The 24,229-nt window shown below is 36.8% G+C and overlaps 2 protein-coding genes across 14 annotated transcripts in view; one reads left to right on the top strand and one right to left on the bottom strand.

Moving 5' to 3' along the window:
- Sk (small conductance calcium-activated potassium channel) overlaps nucleotides 1-11,118 on the top strand; it is a 163,724-nt gene extending 152,606 nt beyond the window's left edge. For 3 of the 4 annotated variants that reach the window (XM_070303586.1, XM_070303589.1, XM_070303587.1), the window contains 4 exons: nucleotides 260-370; nucleotides 3,707-3,834; nucleotides 3,958-4,027; nucleotides 4,514-11,118. In XM_070303586.1, the coding sequence (XP_070159687.1) occupies nucleotides 260-370; nucleotides 3,707-3,834; nucleotides 3,958-4,027; nucleotides 4,514-5,122 (918 nt within the window). In that variant the 3' untranslated portion in view covers nucleotides 5,123-11,118. The remainder of the gene's footprint in view (nucleotides 1-259; nucleotides 371-3,706; nucleotides 3,835-3,957; nucleotides 4,028-4,513) is intronic. The other variant, XM_070303590.1, reaches the window with a different exon arrangement.
- A 6,997-nt stretch (nucleotides 11,119-18,115) lies between these two features.
- Nucleotides 18,116-24,095, bottom strand: LOC138937394 (A-kinase anchor protein 17A). Of its 10 annotated transcripts, none has more exons than XM_070303625.1 (9): nucleotides 23,710-24,094; nucleotides 23,441-23,544; nucleotides 22,608-22,944; nucleotides 22,007-22,419; nucleotides 20,345-20,493; nucleotides 20,016-20,223; nucleotides 19,744-19,923; nucleotides 19,472-19,622; nucleotides 18,117-19,386 (listed from the first exon to the last, which is right to left on the bottom strand). In XM_070303625.1, exons 3-9 carry the CDS (start codon nucleotides 22,918-22,920, stop codon nucleotides 18,386-18,388), a joined length of 2,415 nt encoding a protein of 804 aa, XP_070159726.1. In that variant the 5' UTR covers nucleotides 22,921-22,944; nucleotides 23,441-23,544; nucleotides 23,710-24,094; the 3' UTR covers nucleotides 18,117-18,385. The 10 variants fall into 10 exon arrangements, with proteins under 10 accessions (XP_070159723.1, XP_070159722.1, XP_070159726.1 ...); XM_070303624.1 differs by having other exon boundaries at nucleotides 18,118-19,386; nucleotides 22,608-23,003; XM_070303628.1 differs by having other exon boundaries at nucleotides 18,118-19,386; nucleotides 22,608-22,836.
- Between the last annotated feature and the right edge of the window lie 134 nt (nucleotides 24,096-24,229).

Below are 24,229 nucleotides of genomic sequence, written 5' to 3'. Positions count from 1 at the left end.
GACAAAAATCAGACTTGTTGAAAATAAATCTTTTCGTACAAAAAAATATTTGAATTATCGATAACTTGATACTAGTCCGTGAAAGAGTATACATGTACAATTAAAATTTAAAAATTTTATAAATTCCCGAAAACCAGACGTTCAGAAATTTCAAAAGCTAAAAAGGAGGGGCAAAAATTCTTTAAATATACAAATTTCACTTGGAAGAAATTTGCAGAAAATATATATATATATATATTTTTTTTTTTCACATTTTTAGGGCGCTGGGTGCACCGCTTTACTGGTGGCAGTCGTCTCCAGGAAGCTCGAACTTACGCGGGCGGAGAAGCACGTGCATAACTTCATGATGGACACGCAATTGACAAAAAGAGTAAGACCACTGGCTCTTTATCCATAGGATTACAAGGCCTTTTACGTTAATGATAACCTTTACGTAGCGTTTTAATATGACAGAGAAGAATTTTTTATACTGTCGTAGAGCAAAACGTTCTTGCGATGCTATTTCAGTCTAGTGACGTAAATTTTAAAGCAATAAAAAACTTTGCAAAATACAGCGGGAATCCTTTTTAATCGAATATCGTGGATTATAAATCATATTGGAGGGTATATTTTTGGTTTCGGTAGAGAAGATGTTCGGTTCACACAGAGAGCATTAGAGCTAGCTAGTCTATACCAATTTGTCAGAGCTTATATAATATATGATCTTCACCGTTTTTACATCGATCGACAATCAAGAGATAGACATTTACTATGAGCTATAACTTCTTTGCAATTGAAACTTTTTTGCTTAAACATTCATTGAACCTGAAAGTGGCTTAAATAGCGAGATATTTGTTTCAAGCTTTTCGTTTGCCGACATTTTCGTGGAAAATTCCCTTTTAAAATGATATGATATTTTAATCATCGCTAAATCTGATAAAAAAATAATCCCTGAAAAATAAGAAAAATTTTAAATAGAATTTATATAACATAATAATAAAATAATGTAAAATAATATTTCCTTCTGTTTAAGTTGTCAATTAAATAACGCAAAGAATTTTTTTTTTGTTTAACTGAAAATTTTACAAATATCGAGTGTGTGTCTATTGCTGCAATAATCAACCATGATATTACATTATATATCGCAGGTTTGGTCTGTGCAAATTTCTGAATTAAAGAGACCAACAACTTTTAATGATATGTATAGCAAATAATAAGTTTCTAAAGTGAAGCTGTCTACCATACATGTGTATCAAGGTATTAGTTATGGTTTAAGAGGAGATAGGAGGCTAAATTTTTTCTAACGCTAAATAAAATAAGAGAAATTAAAGTCTGTAATTTGCAGAATTTAAAAAAAGAAAGAAAATCCAGAAGTTAGTGGTTTTCTTCTTCTTCTTCTTCTTCTTCTTCTTCTTCTTCTTCTTCTTCTTCTTCTTCAAGAGTAGATCTTTGATATTTTTTCGTTCCTGTTACAAATATTTATGAACTCCGATGATACGTCTGAAAGATTCAAAAGTGTAACGTTTCTTTAAAAAAAAAAAGAAAAAAAAAGTGATAGTATCGGAGAACGTTATCGTAAGGCGAATTTTTCCGAGACACGAATACATTTGTCGACGGTATCCTGCAAAGAAGCGAATTAAGCACGTAATGAGAGCATGATGGATATCACTCTTCATGTATATCACGCGACGTAATTTTCCGGTTGAACCACGTAATAAGAAAGTATCTCACTGCGAATAAGATTGCCTCGGAAATACGCAGACTGCATAAAGTCGGTCGGCGAAGTCGCTTTGACCTTTAGGCAAAACAGGCTTCCAATCTGAATTCTTAACTTTGACATCGCGATACTTGAGATTCGAGACAGTGGATCAAGGAACGAGGTAAGTGAAAAAACTGTAAACATCACATGCGTGAAAAAGTTTCTCTTATAAATTTATTTAAAAAAAAATATAAATATAAAAGAATCTAAAAATCATAAAGAATTCATTCTAATAATAATATACATTTACAAGCCCAAGCATCATGTCAAATGTGTAAAGATTCTGAATCCGATAGTCCGTTGAAGTTCAAGGACTTGAGTGCAAACACACTTCTATATGAGGATAAGAGAAAGCGCTTCTATCAGACTAGATAGTATTACCGTCTATCTAGACGATAGGTCGAGACTTGAGACGAGGAAGTCAGTTAATGTATCATTGTCATCATGAAAGGAATGTGACGTCGATCGATTCAATCTTAACAAACTTTCCAAAGAAATAAAAGGCAACTCTCGGCGAGTAAATCGTAAAATCGATAATAGAAGGCTTGCTTGAACTTGTGAGTAACTCTCCGATTATTGCGCGAAAAATTTTGACATTTTTGGAACGTTTCGTAACCAGAATGGATGCCACAATTCGTCGCCACGTTTCGTTAATTTTAAATTTCAACTTCTGGAACAGGTTTCGACGTTCGAGCTTGAGCGGAGAATTAAAAAGTTGAGAATGTACAAACTTGGATTTGAAGGCTGCCTTGCCATTAAGATTTAAAAGTTAAAAGATATGATGGCATAAATACATAAAAAATGTGTACAAGAGAAATAAGAAACTTGCGAATCCTTTCAGATTCGAGAAATTTAGATGTTATTTAAAATTTAAAAATAAATAGTCCGCGAAAGTGGACTCTCTATCACTGTTCTTTTCTTTTCTACAAAGAAACCATCGGTGACTCGTTGCAAATTATGACATAATCGATCGCTTGTGTCACGAGTAAAGGGTTAATATGCAGCGATTCGCAACCTCTTTTTCGTGAAAACGCAAGCTTCTCTATTCCACCCAAAGCTCTTCAAAGATCCCGAGATATTCGAAAGTATTTCTCACATTCAACACATTGCAAAGGGACATCTTTAATTAAAGATGTTGATTCCACTTCTGATGCCATTTAAATTTGTCATACTGTCTGGCAGTGAATATAAGTACGATCGCTTCTCTCCACCTCTGGATCGAAGCCTTCAACTACACTGGCTACTGAAATAATTATTAGCTAGCGTTATTTATAAACCTTGCAAATATCAAGGAGTGGTATATAACGTAGAACTATATACATAACCGTATCGGCGAGTCTTTTTACGCCGCTACAAAACAAATGTCAAATACTCGAAACCTATTTTTTTCTCCACCGTATACATTTTGCAACAAGTATAAATTTTTCCGAGAGAGGAAAGATATGAGGACTATAATTTTCATAATTTAAAAATCTGCGTAAACTTTTTATCAGAAAGTTTTCTCATTAAATGAGAATAAAGCGCGCGAAAACGTAATGTTATAATCCGAAAATATATATTCTATCAATGGATCGTTAATCACTTTTTGAGACAAATTATCCCCGCGATCTTGAAAGGGTTAATTAACCGTGACATAGTGAATACTGTCATAACTAATGAGTTACGCGATTAATGGCACAGTATAATATTTACCTAGCGAATATATTTTGAATAATCTCGCAGCGCGTGATTATTTTCAATTAAAAATTCATGAATGCCACTTGACTATATTATTTCAACTTATGTAAATAAAACTATAATCCCTCATAGGAGATACGATCTTTTCATCGCCAACGTCCGAAACATTTTTAAAACTTTCAAAAGGAAGAGAGTGAGAAAGAGAGGAGAGAGAGAGAGAGAGAGAGAGAGATTTTGACAAGAATCAGCTGACGCTGAATAGATTGACAGGAATGGCTCGCTCTGTTGCAGTTGAAGAACGCCGCGGCGAACGTATTGCGGGAAACGTGGCTGATCTACAAGCACACCCGTTTGGTGAAGCGCGTCAATCCCGGACGCGTGCGAACCCATCAGCGGAAATTCCTCTTAGCTATATATGCGTAAGTCGATATTCCGCACTCTCGGTTACGATAACAGAAATATCGTGTAGAGTAGACTCTACACTAATGTAGGCTGTACACGTAATCGCATAATTCTATCTCGCATCTACATCGATATTTCAGACTCAGAAAGGTGAAAATGGATCAGCGCAAACTGATGGACAACGCCAACACAATAACGGACATGGCCAAGGTAAGGATCATCAGCGCTAACGAGGGAAACCGCCCTTCCGCTTGCAAAGAGATTCTGATGGAATATTGCAACAGCGAGCAAATGAAACAGAAATTGAACGGGATTAGCTCTCAAAAGCTTTTTTAGATAGAACAGTTTTTCCGCATATAAGAATTTTTTTTATTCAAGTTAGTTCTCGCTTTTTATCGCAAGGAGATTTAATTTTGTAGGGTTAATAATACTCGTTCTACTGGCATTTATTCACGATAGTTGTATTCCGTAAACATTCTTCCCCATCGCAAACAGATAAGAATATTGGGAGAGATTCATTTGGACACAGTGCGATTGGACATAATCACTCATATCCGATCATGCTTAGGGTAATTAGCACAATCGACCAATCAAAGGGCCTGATTTTTAGCTGGCCAATAAGCATTGTGTCCAATTGATATACACCTAAGGATATTAACAACGTTAACATATAATGCCCGGTCTATATTTTGACAGACGCAAAACACCGTCTACGAGATCGTCTCGGACATGAGTACACGGCAGGACGCGGTGGAAGAGCGTTTAGTGGGTCTGGAGGACCGTCTGGTCGGCCTAGAGGAGAAGCTGACCTCGCTGCAGGGTCAGCTAGAGCTGTTGCCGGAAGAGCTGACCCGCTGTCTGGCCCAGCACGCGGAGCGGATGGAGCAGCGCCGTAATTTCCTCCATCCGGATACCGCGGTAGCCATGGCCGCAGCTTCCGGCGGCGGAGGTGGAGGAGCCATCTCGTCGGGTACCGGCTTGGGCAATTCCGGCGGCGGCAATGCATCCGTCGCCGCGCACCACCCTCTCGCCAGCCTCTCCAATTCCCCCCTTCTGCCGCACTCGCGCAGCGTGCCTAGCGCGCCCAGCACCATGTCCCTGCATCCGTGGCCGGTCAGCCCGGTCCTACCACCCGTCTCCAGTCGGACGCCGCACCTGGTGCCAGAGACCGGCAGGCATCACGGCCTCAGTCACTCCGCCACGGTGACCACCACGACCTCGCAGTCGGCTACCAGACTCACTTCCCAGGCCGGCATGGGCGGGTTAGGCAACAGCCAAGGCTCGGACACGTCGGCGCATAGCTGAGTCTCGTCTCTGCAGCCGCAGCATTCGTACTAAAAGGCCCGAGACGCCGGTTTCCGCGTAATCGCAGATCGCGGCCGTGCCGCGACACTAATCGGTGATCATCGACATATTATATAGTCGACATATAGTACTGCCGAAGTATATGAAATTGTACGCTACTGTCGTACATAGGTCGGCCGGAAGTTCGCACAAACAAATATGAAAGGATTCCCGTCTAGAGCGATGTCTCCTCATCTCTACGTTGACTTGCGTCTGATGTAATAAGACAGTATCCGTATCCAATTGTCGTATCGCGAGGATTCGCGTGAATTCGTCGATGTTTCCATTGAAAAAAACAACTCTGAGTTTATAATTTATTTTCACGCAGACATATAATCGTTGGACGCCGCGTGGGTCACAAAGAGACGCTGTTCTAAGCGAGAGCGGTGAACTAGATTGATTAAAACACGGCCGTCTGTTTTTCGTGCGAAACTCGTCTAAAGATGGGGCCTTCTTGCATCCCGCGCGCACCTTCGGGTCTCTCCTCAAGGATTTATGCTCTCGATGGAACGCAATCGAGATAAGCAATCGCAATGGGATTCGAATTAGAAAAATGTGGACATAACGATTGTCCAAACGTTATATGGTTAATGTTATATATGTTTCATCTTTTTGCCTTCAACAAATTCTCGAAATATTAAGCGCGAAAGGAATCTACTTTCTACATCTATTTGATCACCCACTTTCGTCTCAATCTGCTCGATTCCTTCCAATCCTCACACAATTCTTAGCTAGTCAATTTTGACATGAATACGCAATTAAGAGGAATTGGATTTTTTTACAATACGATACACAATCGAGCGTGATCGAGAGAATTTAAAAAATTGGCAAATTACAACATTATATGGATTGATCGATCAATTTTGGATAGACGGATGGAGGAGAGAAACTCTCAAGGTACGCGCGGCTTCTTCCACTAGCTGCGTGCTGCTCCCCTGCCCAACTTGCGTGCCTGAATAACTGTTTTCTTAATAATTAAATGTACATTCTCGACATACACACACATACATACATACAGAAAATTCTCCACCTTGTATCTCTGTATATCTTGTGAAGAGAGAGCGAACGAGCATGACGTGTGTGTAAAGGAAGCGTGTGCGGACAAGGACTAGCCCCGGAGGTAAACCAAGCTGGCTCTTAAAGCCTTTCGCATGTGGTTAAGGTGAACCGTCCCTTTTAGGACGGTTCCCTTCCTGGCGGAAGCGCGCTACACAAGGACTATTATATTCGTACTATTATACGTAGCATTCGAACTCTAGAATCCGGCTGATCTCGATGCCCGAGGTAAAGTATAAAATAATCCATATACATATAACGAATCAATCGTATGTGCATTCTCTGAACGAGAGCGGCTATAAAAATACATACAACTTACAATTTCTAATACGTTCGGGCATAACCGGCAACCCCGATATTCTTTCTCGTTCAAGTAAAATATATTAGAAGTTACGGTTGTGTTTTTTCAGATATAAAAGACTCGGGATCACATTTAACGTTAGATATATACTCTGATACTTGCCCTTAGCTATATTATATTTCACACATTCCTCCTCTCTATTATTTTTTTGCCAATTGTATGTCCTTCCCGGTCTACACATTGGCGAAATGTTAAATTGACAGCGTTAGATCGACACACAACAACGTTGCAAAAAATATTTTTCTTCCCATCGGACAATGCATAAAAGCGCGCTTTAAGGGCTGGCGCAAATCCGACGGGTGTCCAGGAAATAACAAATAGAGAGAGAATGCAAAGTGATCTTATCCGCTTTAACGTCCGTAGGTTACGTAGGATATTATATTGTTAGGTGTAATACTCTTGTACTCTCTATGGCGCACGGGTACAAAAAAGCGGCTACGTTTCCACTATTAGGGAAAGGGCGGGAAGAGGGAGGGCTGGGAAGGGAGTGAAGATTTTTTATAATGGAACCGCGACCGCACGAGAGCGGCGCGACGCGACGCGAAGGGGATAGGCTTAATTTAAACGAATCGACCAGACAATGGGAAAGTAATTATATATTTGCCAACGACTTCCCGTTCGGAGGTGTCCGTCAGGTTTTTTCGTTCTTACAATTATCGCTATTCAAATACCCTAATTTACGATCGCTCGTATATGTATAAGATGAGTTACTGGAAATGGCTTTCTAAGACATCTTCATAAATATTGATTTTAGATAAAAAGGTTTAAGACAAAAGTTAAAATATTTTGAAAGAACTACATTATTTTGTTATCTTAGTTTCTTTTTAGATGCAGGCGTCAAGAAGTTTTGAAGATCATCTCAAATCTTTTCAAGGTCATTTCAAGGTCACTCTACGGTTTGACTTCAAGATGTCATAGATCGTTCGATTCGTCTTTCCTCTGCAATTATAGCTGATTAAAAATAGGGCTTTCTATTTAAAAAAAACTTGAGATGATCTTCAAAACTTGTTGACTTCTGCACCTAAAAAAAAAAAAAAAAAAACTAAGACGAACAAAAAATATGTATGCCCTTTCAAAATACTTTAACTATTGTCAAAAAATTTAAACTTAGACTTTTTGTCTAAAATCGATATTTATAAAGGGAATTTCTAATGTTTCACCCTGTACATAAAAAATTAATTTATCATTTAAAAAAAAAATACGTAGCTGTAATTATCCACTTTTATCTATTTATTTTTCTGCAGTATTCTCTTATTTAAAAAAAAAAAAAAAAAAATTAAATCTACGGGTTAAAGATCTTAGATTATTATTCAGATGCTGAACTAAGAAAAGCCTGATACGCCAAAGATACGGAACTGTTCCGGGAAAAACCGAATGCAAATTTATGACTATCCAACTGATCGTGAACGACCAATCTTCGGATCTGAAGAATTTGGATTTACCGAGGGACGCAATTCGGCTTTTTTTTCAGGAACACGATATAAGATTTTTGCTGTATTTCGCAGCCGCACGCGTTTATTCTTTCCGACGCGTTATTAGTCCCGAAGATGTTCAGATCTCGACATCGGCGTGACTAGGTTTGTTAAAAGGCAAACCGTAATCGCACACGACGATAACCGAGATTCTATCGAGGCTCTACGAGGCGGGCTCGAGCGAACCTCGTTCCTTCAGTAGTAAATTAGAGGTAAAACGTGTTCGCTGTTTCTTCAGTTAGATTATAAGAAGAATTGAAACGAACTTATTACTTGCGAAATTGAATTTATTTTACCAAGTTGAGTCCTTCAAGGACGGAGGTGTTTGAAAATTTTTGAGAAACATTTACGAGAGTGAATTGATTCCAATCGGATCCAATTTTCCTTCCACATATTTCGTTTAAGGCTTACTTATATGTATCTATTTTTAATATTTTATTCATTAACGTCCGATTCTGAGATTTAGTTGACGTTTATTAACTGCTGCGGATTAATTTCGTGAAAGGGATGAGGTTCGATCGTGCCGCCTTTATCCTCGACCGTTCACGAGGAAAAGCTCACTAACGCGGGTAAAAGCTGGGACCTGGTTTGTCTTGTCCGTCATCGTTTCATTTCGAAAGCGTAGTTTCGCAGCTAATCGCAATGCGAAACGGGACCAAAACAGACACAATTTTCACAACGTTCTCATACTATTCCTCTCTCATCTCGTCCTCTTTTTTTTCTTCTTTTCCCTCTTGCTCTCCTTTTTCCCAGTTGGGCAGATTTTTCATCTAGATAAGAGAGTCGACTAAGAACTAAAAGAGTTAAGTGAAACTGCTCGATAATGGTACTTCGCTATCTTTTAGTAAATTGGAAATTCAGAGATAAAAGTGATTTCCTTATCGAAAAATTGAAAAAAAAAAAAAAAATTCTACCGATATAAAACACTAACGCGTTTTATTGCGAGCAATTTTTTTACTATTTTTTTAATACTATTTTTTTAATATTTTATATTCTCAGATCAAGTAGATTTTTTCACATACTAATATAATGAGAGAATTCACATGAAAATTCTACTTTTTTTACGAAGAAAACCATCTATCCGCTTACTTTTACGATGTTCCTGTTTATTTTTGGTCTATTTGACATTGTCCGTAAAAAAGCATCGAATAATTTATTTGAAAGACGAAGCACTATTCACTCAAAGCTTTTGTCGTATCGATCGATGCTTCGAGTTTAGAAAATTTTCTACTTAATCGCGCAGAATGAATTTCTATTCAAATAGGAAGATTATCTTGTGTACATAAAGATAACTCTTTCATTTAGTCAGTCTCTTTATCTGAATGAAGTTTTCAGTCGAGTAACATCCAACTCTGTTTTTTTTTCTCCATTTTTTTTTTTTTTCCTAAGAATCGGTTTTCCTTGGGTCGTTCCGATTTTCCTTCCCCCTTTTTCATTTTTCTCCCCTCTTGTTTCCTACTCTCTTCCTGTTCAAGGAGCATTCCTCTTTCGCTCGCGACTCAACGCACTGGACACGACAACTCTACGATATTTTTATATAGATTTCTTAAAAGTGCATTATGGTGCCAGGAAGACCACGCCAAGTATAAAAACGTAAAATTAAAACAGTCTCAATATCGGATTCTTAGGTAATAGACACCGATTCGATAATATTGTTAGTACGTAATAGAAGAAAAAGGAACGTGAGTACGTAGATGATTACCGAACTCTTCGACGTAGTGAAGTTATACATGATATCATGATGAAGGGGAGAAAAAAATTATAATTGAGAAAAAACTTGCTCGCGAACTACATATATATAGAGTACACACACAAATACGACGAAAATTGACGATAAATTGATTTCGTGTTGGATATATATTGAGATATCGCATAAAATTTTTCCCTCTCTCTCTCTCTCTCTCTCTCTCTCTCTCTTTCTGCATTGAATTTCAGTGTAAGTATATTAACAAATTTGCAATTGACTTTATACTTTATTTCAGTAACTAAAAATTAATCATCCGATTAATAGGATTTTTTAATTATCTGGAGTTATATTTAGAATTAAATATATAGTAAATTTATAATGATTATATACGTGCTGCGAATTAAAATTCAAACTGGAATAATTACATATGGAGCTAACTACACATCGATATTTTGTTAAGAATCTGCATTCCTGAAAATTGATACTTAGAATTAATTAGAATTGTTAGAATTTTTTTATTTATTTAAAATATTCTGTACAAACTTCATAATTGTATCTTAGTCTCTCTAATTGTAGAGAAGGAAAGGTCGATTAAAATTCATCTTATACACTGAAAATTTGACGCAGACTTGACGAAATATCTTATACGAGTCTTTGTTCATCTTTATATTTATCTACTTAGAGAAATTCCGAGATGTTAAAATCTTTAAATATTTATCATAGATTTAAATGATGAGAAATTCGAATGACTCAAACTTTAGATCAATGTAACTTTAAACAATTTTTCGAAATTGCCGTTCAGAATGAGAGAGCAAAATGTTGATGCGTCTTAGGGATTTGTAAAATTACTTTCTCTCAAAACATGTAGAATTCGCGATTCTTAAAACTTTGGATTCTTATGTTGTGTAGGACTCCTTCCTACCCATACAGCACTGAAGCTTGCAACAACATTGCTGCAACATTGTAATATTGCATATTGCAGTTTAATGTTGCAGAAATATTGCAAAGACATTATTTTACAATATAACTTTAGCAATGTTACAGCAACATTCCGAAAATATTACAAAAAAAGTATTCAATAATCGCTAGTTCATTCGTTTACCACTATGCGGCGCATGTTGCGTTATCTATTCCGCATTTAATTTTTAGTCATGATGATTATATAAAATTTACAAAGAGCGGCTAGTAAGATTAAAAAGATATAATAACTATTTTTGTTAATTTAAGTCGTATGATATGACCCCAATACAGGGGCTCAGACATTGGACTAAGAATTCTTTTAATAATTTCCATTCTTATATAAAATCAAAAATTTGATAATAATTTTCTAATATGCAAGATACTTCAGATTTTAATAAATAAATTTTGAGATTATATAAAGACAAGAGAGATGTGAAAAAACTCGTATGCGTAAATTCACCACAATCTTTTTGCATCCGGATATCTGAATATTTCGGATACAAAGAAATTGTGAATTTACACAATTGCAAATTGAGTTTTTTCTTATTTCTCTTAGATATTCTCTGTCACTGAAGGAAGTCGAATGTGTACTGAAAAATTTACATTTTATAATTTCGTTATTATTATAATACAGAAAAACTATATATGATACACGCTAGATCCTGACTCTTATAGGCCTAATTTCTTATTATTTTTTTCATATGTTAAGGATATTATGTCGATAAATATACATAAAGCATTATTGCATATATATTATATCGCTATGTTGCTGCAATATTTCTGTAGGCGGACATGTTACTGTTGCTACAATATCATAACAACGTTGCAGCAACATTTCGCAATGTTTCTGCAATATAGCAATCTTGCAGAAAAATGTTGCTGCAATGTTATTGCAATCTTGCGGTGCTGTATGAGTACATTCTCATAATCTTAAATCTTGACACTTTGAAATATTTTCAACCTCTTAATTTTAAACTATCGACTTTTCGAAACTTTAAGTTTAGTGTGCACTGCAAAGCAGTGAAAAGAGGTAAACGGTTCCTTCTTTCTTTTGACATGATAATAACAGTGATCCCGGTTTATTGACCGGAATAAAAAATGATCAATAATTTCTGGCGCAATGTGGATCACGAATTATTAACGATTTTAAGGGCCAATCGCGACGCGATACTTCACACGGAGGACACGTGGAGAAAATTCGAAGATGTGGAAGACCGGAGAGCGGTGATCGATTTAAGTCTTTACACGCAGTTAATTAACAGTAAAAAAAAAAAGAGAAAATAAACGAGACGAAAAGCAGCAAAAAAAAAAAAAAGAAGTTAAACGCACGCGAGCGCAGTCTCGGGCGAATTTATATGAGCATTACGGTTATTACTATCTATTATATATTCGTTTTTCTGATTGTTATTGTTATGATTATTACGAATTATATCGTCACACACGGCGATAAATAACGATAGAGTTTTAACTCTCAGAGAGACACACTTTAAGGAAATCTTATACCAATATATACCTAGCGGGCTCTGTCGCCATCTAACTATTACGTAAAATGACCAACAACTAATTAAAGTTAAAAAGTATTATCTATTAATCTACATAGGGTGACCTAGCGACCATGTATTAAGGAATCCTTGTTTTGAACGAGCCCTCTTTTCCTCTCTAACTCTCTTTATCTCTCTTTCTCTCTCTCTCTCTCTCTCTCTCTCTCTCTCTCTCTCTCTCTCTCTCTTTCTCTGTCCCTCCATTTCGAAAGCATTGAAAGAACACATAAGACGCAGCATAACGCGCATTGTTGTTATATACTTGTGCTGTTAAAACTCATCATTGTCTCTTCATTGTATACAATTGCTAGAAACTTGATTCGTCTCATTCTTGTTCTATTAACTTCATTTGCATCAGTTTATCGATTAATCGGAGATCCTCAAGTGTGACAATTAGTTTCATACAAATGTGTCTACTTGTCCGAAACTTTTGAACGTTGCCAGATGCAAATTCTATAGATAGTACACTGTTGGAAAATTTGGCTTAAATTTGACATACAGGGTGCTCCGGAACAACCTTCCGTCCGTAAAATGACGTATTCCTGATACTATTCTAAGATGATTTTTCCTTTACCAAAATTTGAATTGAAGCGTAATTTTTGAGTTATAAGGAAAAATAGTTAGCAAATCAGGTTGTTCCGGAATACCCTGTATGTACGCATGTCCCAAACGGTCCACACAAATTTTTGTGTTAATTAAACATAATATGGATATGTTAAATGATGACACTAATATTATTAATATTTCAACACGAAATAAATGCAAACCTCAAAGTAATTTGAAATAAATTTTGTGTAAAATCAACATATTTTTAATGATAAAATTAACTTGGAAAAATGTTATTGACGGTCTGTAATCACTCTCACTCTTATTGTGGTTAAAATAAAATCAATATTTCTTTCTATAAATTTTAACAGATAAATCTGTCACTAATAATACGTAATATATATATATATATATATATATATATATATATATATATATATATATATATATATAGTGTAAAATTAAAAATATGTGCACATTATATTATTTTTTAGTTTATTTTTATTTTATTTTTTTCAGTTGTTTTAATAATTAAACATTTGAGTCCAATTAACACAACAGCAATATGTTAAATTAACACATGAATGTGTTAAATATTTAATACAAAAATTTTAACCCATATATTTTTCAACAAGAAGATACAAATTTTCCAACAATGTATCCCTCTTATATCCGTGAAAACAGAACTAGAAGTTCCTCAAAAATCTAAATTCCTTTTTTCGCTGTCCACAGCTTTGAGTTATGAAATTTTGCAGATTTGAGTCCGTCGAAACGTTAACTTTGTCAAATTCCGAAATCGAACGGAACACGAAAGTAATCATGAGATCTTGGAGTGTCATCTTCATCATCAGCGTCGAACATCGCGCACCGAACTTAAACACAGATATTTTTAAAAGGCATACAGGATGTTATACGATCCGTCATAATTTTCCCCTATTAAAATTCGATATTATATACCGTATGCGCAACATTATGTAAACGCGCCTATATATTTATAATCTTTACCATTGATATCGAGCATTATAATCCACTGTGAAACTTCGCCCGTATTGTTTGCGCAACATATCTATGATATTTTCCCATTTCCGTATCATGCACGATGATACTATATCATCGATAGTAATCACGATCTTGGAACAAAACGGACTATTATTAACGATTAGAGAAAGTTTCCTTCCTATACAGATTTAGGGCAATAGGTCTATATACAAATATAAAGCATATACATATATATATATATCTAAAAAGAAAAACCCATATACATATATTCTAACTTGGCTAAAATATATAATATCGTGTAAGTTATTATTATTAATTGCTAGTCTCTCGATTACTTTACGACGGCGGACATAGGGCAAGGCACAAATTAGCATACATATATAATTACGATTATGTATATATATATATATACATAAAAAAATATATACAGAGATAAAGCAAAGTATTATATATACATATATATGAGTATAAACTGAAATACACACATTCGTTAGAGAAAAAGGACGAAGGCGCGCACTGTTTAAAAAAGAAAAAAAAACAAATAAAAAAAAAGAGGCGTGCGAGTGCATCATTGCGGTAGAAACTCGTAGGGTTTAAAAAAAAAAAAGTGGTTTTGATACTATACGAAGCACACAACCGAGAGAGCGAACTTTTCTTACGACGAGACTTAATGATATTTTTTTAGACTCCGCTATAAACGAATCGACTAAATTAACTTTGCGGCGAACGAAACTTCGACCGGTTAACGCGTTCCTATCAACGACTATATCCAGACCCGATTTCTCCCACCTCCCATTTTGATCAACCATCGTCTGAACACGTATGTAGACTATATCCCGGATCTACCTAAGATCTTCGTGACTTTATATATCCTAGAGATCTTCAAAAGTCTCTATAAAGAACTCCGAGAGAGACGTCTAAAGATTCAGGAAACTCTTGAATCTGTACCCTAACAGCGTATGTCCAGAAAACATCCAGAGAATGTTCTACAATACATGGTATAGAGGATGTAAAACATCCTCTGGATGTCCTTTGGACAGGTATGTTATTAGGAAAGAATTTTGTATCTTCGGAAATTTCGGATCCTTGAAATTCTCTAAATCGCGAACGACGCTCTTCGGACATCCCCGAAACTTGAAATTCGATATTAAAATCAGCAAAAGTTGAGCGTTAAATTTAAAAAATTAAGACTCAGGACCGTGTGTCCTTAAAACTCGCAATTTGCACGATAGAAATAACGGAACGTTCAACTTTTAAAACTTTCAATTTAGCGATGTTATGACTTTGGAATTATTCCTCGTAGGATCTTAAATCCTCGCGATCTAGATATTTATTATATTTGGGACATCACATTTTTGAATTTTTTTCTAAAGTTTCAACACATTAATCGCTATGTCAGATCGATATCCCGACGATTCAACATATACCCTATCAACGTGAACATTTTATCCAAATGATATCCGATAGCATATTAATATTATCTGCCAATTGAGATTCCAAAAAAGTATGTGTAAAAATAAAATACGCTTAAAAGCAACTTGGAACGTCTGTCTCTCGCAAAGTTTCACCATATTTCTGAGATTTATTATAAACGAACGTAGACAAAAAAAAAATACAAGAGATACTGCCCGCCAATCCTGGAAAAAAACGCATTACATAAATATTCCTTTTCGCAAAAATAAAAAAAAAATAATAATAATAATCATGTAGTTGTAATTCTTGGAGAAAATCAGGTAGCGATTGTTCTCACGAGTTTCTTCATTTTTTGAAATATATATTTTTTTCCTTTTTTTCGAACGTATTTACTTCTCAATCATCGAATGTTTCGTTCACATTCGCGAATATTGATATGTCATATCATCAACGAGATTTTCAGACTTCGATCGGTCTCCTTTATCAAACTCGTATTCGATACTTTTTGAAAACCAGCGATTCGCGAAGCGATCATCCTACATACAGGGACGTATAGGGGATCCTTCTGAAAGAGACTCCTTACTACGCTGCATCTTCTGTGTATCTTTTCGATATCGAACAGATCGAGCTCACGAGAAAGTAGCACACAGGGTGTCGTGTTAATACTTTACATCATCGTTGTTCGAGAATTATAAATAAGCGCGATGCGTGCGATTGAAAGATTGTTTTCATTATAGTTATAATTATATATATATATATAATTTTACATTTTACGCACGTCACATATACAGGGTGTTCCAAACTTGCTAACGAGTCCGCTTTCATTTACGAGTTTCTTTGAAGTTATTAATTATAACTTTTGACCAACTCTTGAAATCGTAAATGAAACAGAACTCGGATGAAGTCTCAGACATTCTGTATTCGATGGAATTATAGCTGTGCAATTATAATTAATAAGAAAGAAATAATCTTAAATTTGAAATTCAATTTTGCAGAAACTTTTATATCCTTGAAAGTTATTTTAGAATCTATTTTAGAATCTAAAAAGTTCTTTTAGAATCTATTTTAGAATCTAAAAAGTTATTTTAGAATCTGCCTCAGAGTTCTTGCGTAATTTGAAATTTTCTTAAAATTGCGAGTGATTAGAAATATAGACTTTCAGTCCATGAAGTATTGAGTAATCGTCTGGAATTATGTATCCTTAGATCTTTTGGGCTCTCTTTGAATTAGACATAAACCTTAGAATTTGCAAGGTTTTTAAATTTTGAGAAATAATCAGTTTCCATAGATCTCTTTATGTAATTTAATTAGATAGTTTCTTAAGTACAATATATAATTATAACTATCGTCACACAGCATACACGTGTCAATGTGAGATGTAACGATGTCGATTGTTGAAGAGCAGTCAGGCATTTCTGTGATTCCTAGACTTGAACGATATATAACGATGACGCTGAGGTTCTCGGTTTTAACAAAGATTCACGCGGACGATAGCGCCTTGCGTTAGGAGATCGCCAAAAAAGGAAAAAGAAAAGAACGAATCTCTTGGCGAAAAAAATTATTTTTCATCACTAGTCAGTCGCGAGCTTATGCCAATCTTCCCATGAGACTCTACTCTTTCTGATACTGATTAGAAAGCAGTTCTCGTTGATATACAATTACTATTTGAATACTCATACGAGAGATATTCATACATAAGAAAGTACTAATAACGCTCTGCTCGAAAATTTCGCATTGATTATTTCGTTAGTTTTAACGAATTAAATATTACTGTTCTATTTTTTTTTTAAATAGCTTACATATAATCTTTAGGAGCTCTTTATTCGTAAAATTAACTTAAAATAGTTACATAATTTTCTTTCACGCGTGAATTATATATAAATGGTGGCATGTAAGTGATGGCACACAAATCTCTGCGTTACAGAAAAATTTAATAAATATTTCAAAAGACGAGTCGTTAGTAATTAATATAATTAGCGTCAACACGGATAGCGCATTATCATAATCATGATTAATAATTTAAGACGAAGAGGAAGAGATGCTATCGTCCGCGTCGCTTTAATTTAAAAGAACAAATCCCACGCAACGAATCTTGAAAGTAGTCAATATCTAATCAATTCTGAGAATAGGATCAACTTAGGGGATAATTAAATGGAAGAAGAAGAAAGAGGAGGAAAGCATGACCCCAGTAAGTTTATAATAAACGGAAGGGTATTTCGAACGGAGGAACGGAGAACGATAAGTATCTTCCATTATTAGACTCGACATTAACAGTGATTAAGAGCGTCGCGACGAGTAATTACGAGTAATTGCAAGTAATTGCGAGATGCGAATTATGCGTCAAGTATGTACATACATCACGTGTATTTAACTATAATAGCGGCGACAGAAACGTAGCACATATTTTTAAAGGAGAGAAAATATACGAACGCCATGGCACTAAGCGATTTAAATTGCGATCCTGCGTTAAAAATAAGGCCCGGTCGAGAGATACTCTTTGGAAACTACTAATGTAATTACGGAGCTGATCGATCACCATTTAACGAACGGGACAGAACGCGCATATGTAACTATTACGATGTCTATGAACCAACGCGTTTTCATGCCGAGAACAAATAAATTTGCAAGTCGGAAGGATGCGTTGTGAATCTTTTTCTTATTCCCTGTGTCAATCGATTTCTATAGTTAACGTATTATAATAAAGATAAAGCAACAAAAAGGTCATTAATTTAAGGAAAGACTGAAGAAGTTTCAACGGAGAAAAGAAAAGAGAGAGAGAGAGAGAGAGAGAGAGACTAGAACGAGAAAATGGAAAGAATAAGTCGAAAATCCGAAGAAAGAATAATATACATATTTAATAATCTTGATAATTTTATTAATAACTATTTCATTTTTCACACAAATTAAGTTTGCAATGATAAATGAAATTAATATCGTAGTCGAATAAATCTGTCTAATAAATTCAACTTAGGAGTTTAACTTATAAAAAAAAATCCCCACGGAAGATTGCATACAATAATGGAATTATTTACAGTTTATATAGAAAGAAGTTATATTTGTTTTCTCAGACATTCACATATTACTATAATATATCAGTTTTGATAAGTTTTTCACACATAGCACAGCATTTAAAAAAAGATTTTTTTCTGTTACACTTCGAAAACAGAGGATTAAAATATAAACAATTTATCACTTTGCTTCCTTCTGTACCTCTGTTGTCTTTGTTGCTTCCTCTTCAATGCCCTTATTGGATATCTCGTTCACGTCTTGCTCACTAATATTATTCGCAGGAATTGTTTTCGACCAAGAACAACTTCGCCGATCAGGGGACTTGGGCAATGACCAGGAACTGCTGCGCGATTTCCGTCTGAGTGATATGGGTCGTGATCTCGCTCGCGTGACTTTAACGACGGAGGCGGATCTTCTGCCGCGTCTCTTCTTATAACGGGTCCTGAGGCTGTTGCGAGACTTGGAGCGACTCCTGGACCGTGATCTTCGTTTGGATCTAGAACCGCTTCGTTTTCTGGAGCTCGACTTCGATTTGCTGCGCGATCTGGTGCCACTCTTGCGCTTTGACTTGGAATTTGATCTTGTCCTTCTTCTGGATATGGATCTACTTGCCGATTTCCGCCGACCGCGGGACCTAGAACGACTCCTGGACCGCGATGATTTGGAACGGCGCGATCGCGATCTAGAGCTCGATCTTGATCTTCTATTTTTGGAGCGTGAATCGCTTCGTCTCGCGCTACGCGATCTGGAAGCGCTCCTAGATCTCGTCTTGGATCTCGATTTAGTTCGCGTCTTCGAGATAGATCTACTCCTCGATTTTCGACGACCGCGCGTCCTCGACTCTCGCCGCTCCGAATCTCGATCCACCAGATGTGTAAAGTACTCATAATATTGACCATTGTACAAATAGGGATTGGTCAATGCATAAGAATTCATATCGCATCGAGGATTGTATCTTCGGCCCCTTCCCATGGGAGGGTGTAACATGGGATGATGATGGATCAATGAATAACCTGGCATTGGCGGCCTCAACATCTGTGCTCCTGGATACCTTGGCAACGATATCCTTAGCGCATGATACGGTCCTGTCGCGATTGGCGGTAACATCGGCATCCTCGACATCGATATCGAATCAGAGTAAGAGTGTGCGTAAGGAAGATTTGCGGCTGGAACAACGGCACCTGCCATTAATGACATAATATTGACTTTTCATCTTTTATTTTACTGATGTATGCTAATATCAAATTTTATATAATCAAAATTTACCTGCAGATGAAAGTGCGCGGTCGTTCCTTATCAAGACGCTCTTGAGTTTCTTCTTGTTCGTCTCTTCATCTGTCTCCTCTTCCCCGGCCGTGCTATTCGAGCCGGAAACATCATTTCTTTTCCGTTTTTTCTGAGATTTCTTTCGCTTTTTCTGTAAACAATAGCATAAAATTACAATTCTTGAATATCATCACGTCGGTGTCAATTCTGAAATATCATTATATTACATACCACAAAAGTCGGTAATGGGAATGTAAGATTAAGCAACATACCTTTTTCTTCTTTTCTTTCTTCGTTTTTTTCTTCTTGTTCTGCTTGTCTTTATTTTTCTTGTCGTTTTCTGAATCTAATTTACTAGTACTTTCTTTCACTTGATCGTTTTTCTTTTCGTCTTTCTTCGTTTCCGCATTTACACTTTGATTCAATTTAATCTCATTATTTTCCACTTTTATCTACGATTACGAAACTCTCATAAATAACTCTTTCATAAATAACTCTTATTTTCTTTTTTACATAATTGTTACATATTCTCCCCATTACTCACCTTTATCCTATCTAACAGTTCATCTAATAATCGTATACTTTCCAACTGTCGTTGAGCTTTTATCAACTTTTTTTCTTCCCTAGCAATTTTCATTGATACCTTGTCCTCTTCTTGTTTACGAAATGTTGTGAGTACCTTCCGTTTTCGTTTTTCTTCTCGCTTTCGCTGCCGATTTAATCTCGCTATCGAATTTGCCTCCTCCTTTTTTCTATAATCAAAATAGAAATGCAAAAATGGTTTAATATCGCATATAAAAGATAAATATAACTTTGTATGTATGCGCGTGCGTATACGTATTTGCAAAATATCCCTTTTGTTCCAGTGCTTACTTTTGTTCTTCTCGCCACTTCTTTTCTGCCTCTTCTTTCCTTCGAAGTTTCTCGGCCGCCAAATTATCCTGCGCTATCAAACGCTTCCTCTCAAATTCTCGATGCGACACCGAGCTGTCGCTCATATGCTTGGTCTTGTCGAAATCAACCTATATGAAATTATTTCATTTGTCGATAAATATTTTTTTTTGTAATGTTATTTCAGTTATATAATTCAAGCTATTGCAATACATGCATACAATGTACGCTACTTTTTTTATAGTACGTTATGTTTACAATTTATAAATTTCAGGATACATTTTATATATTCGGATTAATAGATGTGTGGTATAAGGAAGATTGATATCACAAGACAATGTATTAGGTGTACAAATAAGTTTCCGCCGTTTGACAAAAGTTGGCGCCACCAATAAGTTATGGTTAAAATTGTCAGATGTAAAACGTCCTTATCGTAAGATTGGACATCAGTCAATAACATAACCTTAAAATATTAGTGATTTTTTATCAGTATAATATATTCTTTTGTGTGCGAAAATGTCGAGTTTTGAGCCGAATAAGCGTCATTTGCGGGAACTTTTGATTTACTTCTTCAATTTGAAGAAATCTGCAGCTGAGGCGTATCGATTGCTTGTAGAAGCATATGGTGAGGCTGCCTTAAGTGAGAGAAGTTGTCGTGAGTGGTTTCAAAAGTTTAAGAACGGTGAATTTGACATCGAAGACAAAGAACGTAGCGGAAGGCCGAAAGTGTATGAAGACGCGGAATTGGAAGCATTATTGGATCAAGATTCGTGCCAAACGCAAGAAGAACTTGCACTTACATTGGGAGTGACTCAACAAGCAATTTCACATCGGTTGAAATCATTGGGATTGATTCAAAAACAAGGAAATTGGGTTCCATATGAACTGACGCCGAAAAACGTTGAACGCCGATTGTTCACATGTGAAATGCTGCTTGCCAGGCATAAACGAAAGGGTTTTCTGCACCGTATAGTCACTGGTGATGAAAAATGGATCCACTATGATAATCCAAAAAGGAAGAAATTATGGGGACCACCTGGCCATGCTTCAACATCTACAGCTAAGCCAAATATTCATGGAAAAAAACTCTTGTTATGCATTTGGTGGGATCAGCTTGGTGTCGTGTATTACGAGTTGCTCAAACCGAACGAAACCATTACTGGGGCTGTCTACCGAACACAATTGATGAGATTGAGTCGAGCACTCAAGGAAAAGCGCGCCCACTACTCCAGACACGACAAAGTTATTCTCCTGCATGATAATGCTCGTCCACATGTTGCGGCGCCGGTCAAAACCTATTTGGAAACACTCAATTGGGAAGTTTTACCCCACCCGCCGTATTCACCAGACATTGCTCCTTCTGATTTCCACATGTTTAGATCGATGGCGCATGGCCTGTCTGAGCAACACTTCACATCATATGAAGATACCAAAAATTGGGTCGATTCGTGGATAGCCTCAAAAGATGAAGCATTCTTCCGACGCGGTATCCGTATGCTGCCAGAAAGATGGGAAAAAGTAGTGGCAAGCGATGGACAATACTTCAAATAAAACATTAAGCTCCGTTCTTTCACAATAAATGCCCAATTTTTGATAAAAAACGGCGGAAACTTATTTGTACACCTAATAGTTTTTACACAATACCTTTATTGTCGCGGTCAATGTGTTCTGATCATCCTTCTTCAGTAGTTTCATGCCACGCAGGGCGTCCATCGCCTTAACAAAATCCATGTATTCGTTGTACTGTACGAACGCATCGAAAAAAATACCATCCTCGTAACTGAACTTGTGTATATTATTGCCGAGTCGCATCCTGGATCTGTAGGGGTCTGCGGCTGGCACATCTACTTTCCTCAGTGTGCCCCATTTCTTAAAAATCTTACAGATAAGCGACTCGCTTGGAACACTCGCACCATCCTCGACGAACCACTTAACCGGCAGACCGGTAATGTGAATAGTATCCGGCCTTTCGCCGGCCTTCAGCTCGTTCATATGTTTTGCGTCCCTGAAGTAGGAATCCCAGCTATGTCTGGTCGGGAAGTCGTCCTTTGCCTCGGCTGCGCGGACCTTAATTAATTAAATGGTCAAATATTGTAATTCTTCCGATGTGAGTCTACTAAAGTTGCGTAATATTGCAATTTTCGATATTTCATGTGTCCCGAGGCGCTATACTTAATCGACGTTATACTTAATCGAATGTACACCAAGCTGCAGGTCAAACTTAAGCTGTACTTAGCTTTCGCACCTTGAGAACGTTGGGGAAGCCGGCCAAATTCAAGCGCTGTGAATCCAGCCTGGCCAACACTTTTGGCAACCTGCAACGGTCCCGCAGGTCGCCCTCCAGCCGGATAAACTCCAGGCTGCTCTTGGCCACTTTCAGGGACGCAAACTCGTCCGGCAGAATGAGCGCGCGTATCTTCTCCATTACATCCCATGTTGATATCGTTTTGCCTGTTTATAGCGCAGTTAAGTTTCTGTAAGAAGCTATCTTTCCTATAGCTGTTACAAGTGCTTGTGGCTTCGCACAGATCACTTGGAATCATGGTATTTTCTTCCATCAGTTGAATATTACATTATTCTCCCTTTGGTAGAGATTGTCCAAAGCACAAACACAAGTATACGATTGCGACGATGTGATAAACTTGTTGCAACAAATCGAAGAGAATTAATGCCAAATTAATAAGAATAGCATTAAAACAATATTAAAAGACATATCTGTCAAACCGATTAATTGTCAACAATCAAGTAAATACATATGTTTACAATTAATATAAATCATTTTTACAAATAAATATTAGAGGAATTACATTAAAATAATTAATATTATAAAGTGGATCGCCGAGAGAAGTGTTATTCTAAATTTAATTTGAAACAAAAGTACAATACTTGTAAAATTCCAATGCTGCGCTATACAATTTTCGTTGTATTACAGGACTGTTTCTCAGAAAAAGAAAGAAAGAGCAATAAATAGAAAGAAAAAAAAAAAAAAGAAAGAAAGAAAGATAGACAAGACATAAGGCTCATGGTCCAACCTCAATGGAGGAGACCACCGATGTATTTTGACGATGATGTTTTTACCTGGAGTCTTCAGTTGGGGCAGACTGACCGACACGTTAACTTTGGCAAGCGGTTTCAGATAAAGAAAGCGCGGTGGGTACAACGGCACAATGTCGCTTAGATCCCTACAGCTTCCAAATCGATTAGCAACCTCGCTACTGGGTTTTTCACCTACCTGCTTATTGTCGCTCATCGTCGATTAAGAAAGAGTTATGAACTAATTAGGGTGAACAAGAAAACTCGCTAAGACTCGCAATCATTAATCTCTCAGCCGTGTTTAGGATCCTCACTTTCTCTTTCTCTTACGCTCTACTCCTCCCTTTGGCTATTAAACTTGCGACAAGCCGGTGAGATGAGAACCCCACAGTAGGGAGGTTGCGTCGCTCGATAATCTTCGCCTGGTGAAGACGATATCGTGCAACGCGCGCCGTCCCGTAACTCGGCGAACGATCGCGGATGCATCGATCTTCGTTGTTACTTCGAGAAGACGTTCCTCCGATCGCGGGCACGAACGTGCAGTTTCCCTTTTCCTCTCGTTTGCGCGAGAAGTTCTATTCTTAACGCAAGAAGCTACGTAAACGCGACGTACTAAACGAAATCGACTCGCGTTTCACAGTACGAAAATACCAGTACAGTTCCTTTACTTTGATCAGCAATGTCGCCAAACGTTTAAGTTCGAGAAACCAGAAAGAAGCTGGAGGCTGGAGCAGCTGGTTCTTTTTCGCGCATGCGTGACGGATGTCCAATGGTCCAATAGCACCATTGCTTTAGCTAGAGTTCTATATAGGCTACGGTCGGGAAGATGCTAGA

Source organism: Polyergus mexicanus, unplaced genomic scaffold (genome assembly GCF_030449975.1).
Source record: "Polyergus mexicanus isolate NDT 795.1 unplaced genomic scaffold, iyPolMexi1.0 SCAF_10, whole genome shotgun sequence".
Lineage (NCBI taxonomy): Eukaryota > Metazoa > Arthropoda > Insecta > Hymenoptera > Formicidae > Polyergus > Polyergus mexicanus.
Note: the sequence above shows the minus strand (reverse complement) of the source record. Positions and strands in the feature narration are given on the sequence as shown.